At 53.4% G+C, this 10,284-nt stretch overlaps 1 protein-coding gene across 1 annotated transcript in view; it reads left to right on the top strand.

Moving 5' to 3' along the window:
- Positions 1-8,583: 8,583 nt before the first annotated feature.
- Positions 8,584-10,284, top strand: part of SPMIP8 (sperm microtubule inner protein 8) — a gene marked incomplete at both ends in the record, with an annotated part of 4,524 nt that continues 2,823 nt past the window's right edge. The window contains one exon of the mRNA XM_080645860.1: positions 8,584-8,806. Coding sequence (XP_080501986.1) covers positions 8,584-8,806 — 223 coding nt within the window. The remainder of the gene's footprint in view (positions 8,807-10,284) is intronic.

Raw genomic sequence — 10,284 nt, 5'->3', positions numbered from 1 at the left:
GCCCACCCCTAGCTTCTCCGAGCCTCACTGTGAGGCGGGCATGGCTCCTCTACAGGCTGAGGGGAGAACACAGCCCGTCCCACCTGGGCCTGCCATCCTGGGCTGCAGCACTCACCCTGAGGGCCTGGGGCAGCCACAGCTCCTTCCTCCCCTTCCAGTGGCTCCTCGGGTGGCTGGAGGGTTCAGAGAGGACCATGTAAGCCCTCGAGACGCCAGTCTGGTTCCGGCAGGGGCAGCCCCTGACCCACCCGTAAGGGACCCTTCCACCTCCCACAGGACCAAACAACTCTATTCCCATAATCATCTCTGTAAATCCTGGCGGCCTCACCTTCTCCCTGGAATATGCCCTTCCTCCCAGCCCCAAGGGCCCCTTATCCAGGGCGGGGCCCTCACACACCCCCAGCGGTCCCCAGGAAGCTACCCAGGGAGCTGCCGCACGTCAGTGGCCTGGGAAGAGGGTCAATGCTATAGAGAGCTGTGTAGCCTTGGAGGGGAAGAGGGAGGCGAGAGGAGCCCCCCCCCCCCCCACCCAGCCCCAGTCAGGCTCTTCCTCTCCTTCTGGGCCAAGCCTTCCACCCCCTCCAGCAGCCCCGGGGAGCCAGCCCTTGCCCCCTGCCCCTCATCGGCTTCTGCAGCAGCACCTACAACAAACGCAGGCACAGGCACACTCTCTCACATGCACTTACATACAGGCACAGACATACACGAGCACGCATGCATACAAGTGGAGACACAAACATGTGCATATACATTTGTGTTACATGCCCCGAAATACAGACAGACACATGCAAACCTGTGTGGACACAATTATAACTCAGCCCCGCCCGCTGTGTCTAGGAAACACTCACCCACCAGCTTCCAGTCTCCCTATTCTGAGCGCCCACTGTGCTCAGTCTGATACACTTAATTGGCCTCCCAGGGCGGGTGGAGCTGAGGCCAGGGTTGGAGCTCAGCGCACTTCCTCATCACCTCCGCCTCCTTGCAGATTAATGACCTGGACAGGTACTTGTCTGCTGACCCCCCGGGCAATGCTGACGCCATCATTCAGCTCCCAGCACTGCACACAGGGCCTGGCGTCCATGAGGAGCTAAATCAAATCTGTGTAATTGAGCTTCTGAATGAGTTCTCACAGGCCCCTGAATGAATGAGATGCAGCCTGGCAAGTTGTGAAGGGCTCGAAGGAAACTTCTAGAGCAGTGCTGCTCGACGTGTGGTCCACGAACCAGTGTCAGTCTGCACACTGCTACTGGTCCGCAGTGAACAGGCAGTTTGCACCGTAATGTTCATCAATCAACACACTGCTTTCTTCACTGAGACAGTCTTACCACCAAACAAATACCTGCTGAACTTGGCAGCACGCTCAGTGACCTAGCAGACTCCTCCTCATGGTGGACTGCTAACAAACAGCCCGTGCACTGGCTGCTTCGGCAGCTCTATTCTAGACTCCAGAGGCTGGCAAACAACGCCCGTGGGCCAAATCCAGCCTGCTGCGCATTTTGTAAATAAAGTTTTATTGGAACACAGCCATGCTCATTCGTTTCCGTATGGCCTATGGCTGTTTTCACGCGTCAACGGCAGAGTTAAGTAATGAACAGAGATGGCATGACCCGCAAAGCCTGAAATCTTTACTATGGAGCAGGTCCTTCCTCACCCTCCCTTCTTACCGGTGACTCGCCTTCTAGCTTGGCCTCCTGGGGGGCTGTGTCAGGCTCTGGCGCTGGTTCCAGCTCTGCCTCCAGGTCGGGCTCTGGCTCTGGTTCTGCCCCCTCCTCCTCCTCCATCCTGGTCTTCTGAGGGGTCGCTGGGGGCTGAGGCAGCACCCTCTGGACCCAGCCCAACATCCTGACACCTGGAGAGCACAGAGTCCTCAGGCCTCCCCACCACTTGGGAGCCACTTTTGTGGGTTACACATTTCCCTTTCCTCTCATCTTTTAAAATATGTTTGCGATTATATCTCCAAGTAGCAACAGTCAGGCCTACAAACACATGTGTAGAAAGAGGCTGATCACAACAGTGTTATAGCAAAAGATGAAAAAAATTCAAATATCCCTCGACAGGAGACTGGTTATTGGAAAATACCTCAATGTTCACCTGTAAGAGAGGCGCATGTTGAATAAATTACACTACATCCAATAATGGAATATTGTGGATCTATCTGAACTAACATGGAAAGTTTTACATGCTCTAGTCATGAGCAAATCAGTGAAACTCATAGTCCCTCAGTTTGCTTGTCTGTAAAATGGGATATAAGTGCCTACTTTGTAGGGGTGAGTGTAAGGATGAAATAAACTGGTTAGAACAGTGAGTTGCACACACTGGAAGCCTAATAAACGACTGTGACTGTTATTTGGAGTAAAAATGCTTGTTGTGGAATATCATGTTCAGCATAATCCCCTTGCAAATTTTTTTTAAAATATATTTTTATTGATATTTTACAGAGAGGAAGGGAGAGGGATAGAGAGCTAGAAACATCGATGAGAGAGAAACATCGATCAGCTGCCTCCTGCACACCTCCCACTGGGGATGTGCCCGCAACCAAGGTACATGCCCCCGACCAGAATCGAACCCGGGACCCTTCAGTCCGCAGGCCGACGCTCTATCCACTGAGCCAAACCGGTTTCGGCCCCTTGCAAATTTTTATAAATATACTAGAGGCCCGTTGCATGATATTCGTGCAAGAATAAGGCCTTCCTTCCCCTGGCTTCACTCCCAGCCACCCAGGAGCCGGCAAGTCCTCACTTCTGTCCGGAGCACCGCTCCTGTAGCTCCCTCCGCCGCCCCCCCTCCCCCTCATAGCAGGCGTCCCGCCCCTCCCAGCCGCTCCACACCTGCATATGCAAATTAACCTTCCATCTTTGTTGGGTTAATTTGCATACTCCCTCTGATTGGCTGTGGGTGTGACGGAGGTACGGTCAATTTACATGTTTGTCTATTATTAGGTAAGATTCTAATATGTAAGTGGGGAATCTGTTTGAATACAGACAAAACTAATCTATTTTCCTGATTTAAATGTTTTAAAGTAAAATGCCAGCAAAGCCCCTTTTGCATGGTTTACTGTGAGAGTTCAGCCCTACTTTATATGGGTTCAGTTTCTGGTATCATTTACCTTCGAGGAACGGGGAGCCCCCTCCCTCATGATCAGATCCCTGCAGGAGGGCCTGGCCCAGCGGCACCACACAGGTCAGGCTGCGCACACTCCCAGCCCGGAACGGGCCCTTCCGGGCAATGCCCAGCACGGTGTGCCCGCCCCAGCCCTGGGCAGCCAGGTGTTGGTAGAGGGCTCCTCTGTCCCTGCTCCACCAAGGACCCCAGCCCCAGGCTGAAAGGGCAGGCCCGGGCCCACGATCCCTGCCCCGGGGCCCTGCTCCCTGAAGCCTGTGGCCATGCTGCCTCCTTCTGCTCACAGCTCTGACTTCTGTCCCCACCCGGCCTCAGCAGCCAGCCTCCCCTATGAGAGGCTCAGCCTCCAAAAAAGTGAACCTGGGCCGACATGACCCCTCCAGGCATCCATGTCCCTGCTGGGTGGGGGGAGGGGAGGGGTATAGACAGTGGCTGGCGGCCCAGGGCTGACCACTGTTGTCCTGGGCTGTCCCTCTCAGGGCCCCCTTCCTACCAGCCTTTCAGAATCTTGTGAGGAGCTGGTGAAATGTTGATTCCTAGGCCCCCAAACCCACTGTGGGCCTAGAATCCGCATTTCTCAAGCTGCCCTGGGAGCCGGATGCACACTAAGGTTTGAGCCTCGCGGGGAGGGGGGGAGGGAAGCCCCGGGTTCTCAGCCTCACCTGGTTCTCCGTGTCTAAAGGCCTTGCTAGCAGGAGAGCATGGGGATCCCATCAGCAGGCCCACCGCCACCTCATCCCCAGTTACCTGCTCTGAGGCCGGCCACCAGCCAGGAAGTGCCTTCTCCCCACCACTCACAGCTGCCCTCTCAGACACCGGGATTAATTGACAGCACCCGGCGGGCCCTTAATTGACAGCAAGAGTGGGCCGTGTGCAAAGGATTAGCAGGTGCCAAATGGGAGTGGGGAAGTGGGGGGGTGGGGGGGAGGCTGACGATCAGGGAGCCAACCCTAGCAGCCCCCTAGAGGCCAGCAGGGATCTGGGGCCCAGGCAAGGAGCCTTGCAGGGAGGTTGGGGGCGGGGGGGGGGGGTGCAGGAGGTCAGGTTTGGGATCCTGGGGGTGGGGGGGGCCAGGGGCCTGGCTCCCCACATACCTTGGCCAAACTGCAGAGTGACTGGTTGGAGAATGACAGCTTGGGGTCCCCGGGTGATCCTGGGAGACTCCTCAAAGTGGCAGGGGCTTGTACACCCTCAGTCATCACCCCAGCCCCCCAGCCCCAAGGCTGAACTCAGGAAGATTCTCTCTGGTCCTGAATCCTCGAATCCTGGGCAACTGGGGCGGGGCGGGGCAGGGCCTCAGCAGCCCCTGCCTTGGGCTCTGCCTGAACCACTGTGGTCTCAGGGCCAGGCCTTTAGAAAGGATCCAAGGACTGATGGGTGACTGACTGAGGGTGATCTGGCCCCCTGAACTGAGGTGGGACCCTAGAGGAGAGACAGAGATCTAGGGGAAGAGGACAAGAGGGACAGAGGCCCAGTAAAGAGGGACGCAGTGAGGCGACAGGATCTGGACGGGCGGTGGGGTAGCGGGATGTTCAGCAAAGGAGTGGGAACCTAACTTGATCATCCACAATATTTCTCGAGTTCTTCCTATGTGCCCCACAGCGTGCCAGCCTTGGCACATTGAACAAGACAGGCATGGGGCCTGCCCTCCTGGAGCTTCTATTCAACGGAGGGGACAGAAGTAAAACAGATTAAGGATGAGTAAAGAAATATTGCAGCCCAGCTGGTGTGGCTCAGTGGTTGAGCATGGACCTACGAACCAGGAGGTCACGGTTCAATTCCCGGTCAGGGCACATGCCCAGGCTTGATCCCCAGCAGGAGGTGTGCGTGAGGCAGCTGATCGATGTTGATGTTCCTCTCTCATCAATGTTTCTATCTCTCTCTTCCTCTCCCTTCCTCTCTGTCTCTAAAAAAATCAATAAAGACATATTTTTAAAAAAGAAATATTGCAAATTTTGCTGATTCCATGAAAGAAGCAAACAGGGCAGGGAGTAGGGGCTGGCAGGTGTCTGTGAAGAGGTAGACATTTGAGCTGAGACATGAAAAGCAAGTTCTGAGTGAACGGTGGTCCAGGCAGAGGACACTGCCAAGGTCAAGGTCCTGTGGCTGGAATGAGCTTGGATGCACCTGAGGAGGCAAGGGGCCGGGGCCGGGGTCTCATTGGGTGTAGGGAGGGTGGCAGGAGGTTAGGCCCGGGCAGGTCATGTAGGCCTGTAAGCCACGACAAGAAGGTTGGGTTTTAGTTGATGGGCCACATTAGCCTGTCTTGTCTGTGGCTGCGAACATAGGTAAAGATAAGCCATGGTTAAACTATGCAGCAGGAAAACGGGTTACGACTTGTAGGAAGTTGGGGCTGTGACTTGGAAGAGGTACTGGAAGCTTCTAGACTGTTTTTTTGCTTTCTTTAGTTAGCATCTATTTTTTAGAACAACTTTAAGGGGTGTAATTTACATGCCATAAATTTCACCCGTTTTAGTGTACAATGAGTTTTAGTAAAATGCCTGAGCTAGGAAATTAGCACCCTCTAGTTTTAGAACATTCCCATCACCCACCGCCCCCCACAAGATCCCTTGTGTCACTTCCTGTCCCACCCCAGCCCTAGGCAACCACTAATCTGCCTTCTGTCTCCCAGGCTTTGCCTTTCATGCCTATCTATATACGTAAAAGCCTAAGTGACCGGACGACCGGCTGGTAGCTATGACCTGCACTGACCACCAGGGGGCAGATGCTCAATGCAGGAGCTGCCCCTGGTGGTCAGTGTGCTCCCACAGCCAACCTCCTGCAGCTGGCCAACCTCTCGTGGTCCCTCCCCCCGGCCAGCCTGCCCCGATCAGCCACGATCAGCCCCAATCTCCAGCCAGGCCAAGAAACCCCACCCATGCACAAATTCGTGCACTGGGCCTCTAGGTTTATATAAATGGATCACACAATCTGTGGAGTGTTTTCGTGTGTGATTTCTTTCATAATGTTCTCAGCATAATGTTTTTAAGGATCATCCACGTGATAACACGTATCTTCGTTTCTTTTTCATTCTCAAGAGTATCCCATGGAGCCCTGACAGGCTTGGCTCAGTGGATAGAGCGTCGGCCTGCAGACTGAAGGGTCCCTGGTTCGATTCCATGGTGTAGTTATAACGCAGTCTGTTTATCTGTTCGCCAGTCAACAGACCCCTGGGTTCTTGCCACTCTTGGGCCATTATAAAGAATGAACATTTGCGTGAAGTCTTTGTGTGGCCATATCTTTTCATTTATCTTGGGAAGATTCCTATAGGTAGAATTGCTGGGTCATATGTCAATTTATGTTTCACTTTTTTTTTTTTTTTTAAGTTCAGAGCAGAAGAGAGAGGGAGAGAGAGAGAGAAACATCAATGATGAGAGAGAATCACCACCTGCAGGCCCCCTACTGCCACCTGCAGGTCCTCTACTGCGGATCAAGCCCCCAACCCCGGGCATGTGCCCTGACGGGGAATCGAACCATGACCTCCTGGTTCACAGGTCGACACTCAACCACTGAGCCACACTGGCCAGGCTATGTTTCACTTTCTAAGAAACTGCTAAACTATTTGGCAAAGTAGTGCCCCATGTCTTGACCTGAGAGGTAGTTACATGAGGTCTCATTTTATAAAATTTTGGTTACATTATTTATGCACTTTCTGTATTTTGTTACATTTTACAGCTTTAAGATAGTTAGAAATAAATTGGGGGGGGGGGTTGTGAATGAAGCCAACTCTGGGAGAGTTTTCCATGGGCTGCGGACTTGGGGATGCTGCCCTGGGGCTGTATGGAGCCCTGCAGGAGGAGCAACTGGGCGCCAAATCCTACATGATCTCACAGGCTCAGCACCCGGGCAGGCATATGCAAAGTACATGCCAATATATGCAAATAGCTCAGGCTCTCCCAGGGGTCCCTCATCTGAGGGTCTCTCTCTACTGGCTGTGACCACGGTGATAACCGGCCCCAGGCCTTCAGGGTGCTGGGCTTAGGCACTCATGACCTTGCTTTCTGGGAAGGAGGGAGGGAGGCTGCAGGGGGCTGGGGATGATGTATCACCTGCTAATCCCTGTCCTGCTGAGGCCACCACTCTCCCTGATCCCCTTATGCTGACCCTGGATACTGGCCGCCACTAATCAACACCCCTGGAGCCCCAAGGGCTGGCAGGAAGGACAGTGCCCTCTTCCCTGAGGTTTACAGGGCGGGAGGACCCTCCCAGACCCCAGACACCCCTCATGGCAGGGCCTGGGGCCCTTGCTTAACACAGATGGGAGCCTTGAGGCCCAGAGAGAGACAGTAACTAGTCCAGGATCACACAGCCTGCCCTGGCCAGCCCTGGCATGGCCATCCCCAGGGAGCCCGGCTCCCTGTCTGACATTTCCCAACATGCCTGGCCTGTGCTGTGGCCCAGGGGACAGCAACCTTCAGGAAGGCTGAAATAGAGGGGGGGTGGGGGGCGGGGGGCGAACAGAGGACCCCTGGCAGCAGGCTCTTCTCCCCAGAGCCTGTGGTTGCCAGGGTTGCCAAGGAGTGGGTGCCCTCACAATCAGGTTGCAATGGGCATTGTCTCTGCAGAACATTCTTTATTCTCCTATTGTCTTATAAGGCACTGGGCCTGGCCCATCTCCCTGCCTCTTCCCTGCCCTGAGCAGCTGGAAGAAGAGAAAATCCTTATAAGCCTGAGCACCTGGGGCCTGAGTCCTGCAGATCAGGTAGCCACTGTCGGTGGGTCAGGAGCAGAGAGGCCTCCCTTCCCTGCTCCACTCCCTGTCCCTCCCTCTGCAAGCCCATCCCCTATGCCCTCTCCCTGCTCCTCCATGGCCCCAGGTCCTCGCCTCCTGCCCACCTACCACCCACCTCCATCTCTCGCCTCTAACGGGGGCTCAGGAAGGAAATGAGCTGAGTCAGCAAATCCTCACTACAGTTGAAAAGGCGGAATGGCTCCTGGGAATACTTGCTTTTTAAAGGGAGGCACTGCCCAGGCAGCAATGTTTTCCCTCGTTCGTATCTATCTTGTCTCTCCCCTTCTTTTAAAATGCATTTGTCTCCCTGTAGAATTTTGAGTAAATGCCAGAGGCCTTAGCTAAGGCCAAAAGTCCATAATTAGTTCCCGTTCTGAGCTAAATCTGAACCCAGCTGCTGCTGCTGCTTCCTGCTCGTTAAGAATAGACTCAAATGCCACCTCCTGTAGACCATTCCCCGAATGCCCCAACTCCAGCCTCCAGACACACACACCCTGTCCTGACCCTGTCAGAGCCCTTAGCACATCCTGTGTGTGCCATGTTGTCTGATTGTCCCTGCCACCCCAGAGGGAGCTCGTGAAAAAATAAAAAAGATCTGGCATACAGTAGGTGCTCAATAAATGTTGGACCGGAAAACAAATCAGCACCGGCCAAGGTGGTGTTCGATGTTGAAGGGCGTCTGGCTGACCTGAGCCCAGGGTGAACCCCTTTGTACTCTTTGCTCCCCAGCTATGGCCCGCATCATCGACCTGGTGCCCTGGGACGATGGCTCCACCCACGTGTACGCATCCCCAGCCATCCTGCTCCCGATGGAGCGGCAGAGAAACCAGTTGGCCAGTGTGAAGCAGCAGCTCTACCACCCGGCCCTGCCCAGCCTGCGCCGCATGGACATGGACTCTGCCAGGGCCTGCCTGTCCCACGAGCACTGCCAGACCACCACCTACTGCAGCAAAGGTCAGGCTGCCTCGCCCGCTGGGACCCCTGGGCCTTTGGCAAAGGGGTGGATGGTTTGGAGGAGAGAGATCTGGGAATGCAAGGCCATGAGTGGCAGATGGAAGCATCCAAGGGGCTAGTCCAGCCGTGGGCAAACTACGGCCCGCGGGCCGGATCCGGCCTGTTCGGCTGTTCTATCCGGCCTGCGGAGCCGAGGGTTCTCTTGCTCTCCCCTCCGCTCCTTTACTTTGAATTTATATTAGTTCACACAAACACTCCATCCATGCTTTTGTTCCGGCCCTCCGGTCCAGTTTAAGAACTCATTGTGGCCCTCGAGTCAAAAAGTTTGCCCACCCCTGGTAGTCCCAGCTCTGCTACTTCCTCCCCAGGAAACCTCACAAGGTCTGAGCCTCTGTTTCCTTATCAGTAAAATGGGGATGAGAATGGGACCTGCCTCCCAAGGCTGAGTGTGAGGTTCAAATGAGAAAAGACAGGAAAAGTAATTAGACTAGTGCCTAGCACCTAACAGGTCTCAACAAATTGAGCACATTGATGTAGATGTTATTATTATTCATGGAGAACAACTGTGCAGAGGTCAGTAGTTGCAGCAGCAGGGATTAATAATAAAAGCACTAATAACAACTTCTGCCCAATCCTCTCTCCACCTGGAAAATAAGGGGAAATATTTTTTCCATTTGTCTTTTGACTTCTCGTGTTGTTTTTGCAATGCAGAAGTGTGTTTTTTTTTAAATATATTTTATTGATTTTTTACAGAGAGGAAGGGAGAGGGATAGAGAGTTGGAAACATTGATGAGAGAGAAACATCGATCAGCTGCCTCCTGCATACCTCCTACTGGGGATGTGCCCGCAACCAAGGTACATGCCCTTGACCGGAATCGAACCTGGGACCTTTCAGTCCGCAGGCCGACGCTCTATCCACTGAGCCAAACCGGTTAGGGACAGAAGTTTATTTTTATGTAGCCAAAGTTATCAACTTTTTCTTTAAGGCTCCCAGATTTAGAGTTGGCACAGCCTCCCCACCCCAAGATTAGGAAGAAATTTACCCATATTTTCTTTCTTTTCTGTTTTTCTAAAGATTATTTGTAATTGATATTTTTTTTTGAGAGAGAGAGGGAGAGGAGGAGGAGAAAGATGAGAGAGAAGGGGGGAAGACATCGATCAGCTGCCTCTTGCATGCCGTCTACCAGGGATCAAACCAGCAACCCTCCAGTGCATGGGATGATACCCAACCAACTGAGCCACACTGGCCAGGCTTACCCATGTTTTCTTCTAGTACTTCTATAGTTTCTGTTTTCTTAGTATTAAAATATTTAGTCTTTTGGAGTTTATTCTGTTGTAAGCCATAGTAAGTAAAAATTCACTTTATCTTCGTTTTCTTAAAGTTGTCAAATATTTTCCCCCCCAAAAATTTTTAAGCAGTGTGGGCCAAACCTCTTCTGGTGTGGGCCTGTGACTGCTGTGCAGGAGACATCTCCTCT

This window comes from Plecotus auritus (genome assembly GCF_963455305.1).
Source record: "Plecotus auritus genome assembly, chromosome: 10".
Taxonomy (NCBI): domain Eukaryota; kingdom Metazoa; phylum Chordata; class Mammalia; order Chiroptera; family Vespertilionidae; genus Plecotus; species Plecotus auritus.
The sequence above is the reverse complement of the archived record's forward strand: the minus strand, read 5'-3'. Positions and strand labels throughout refer to the sequence as shown.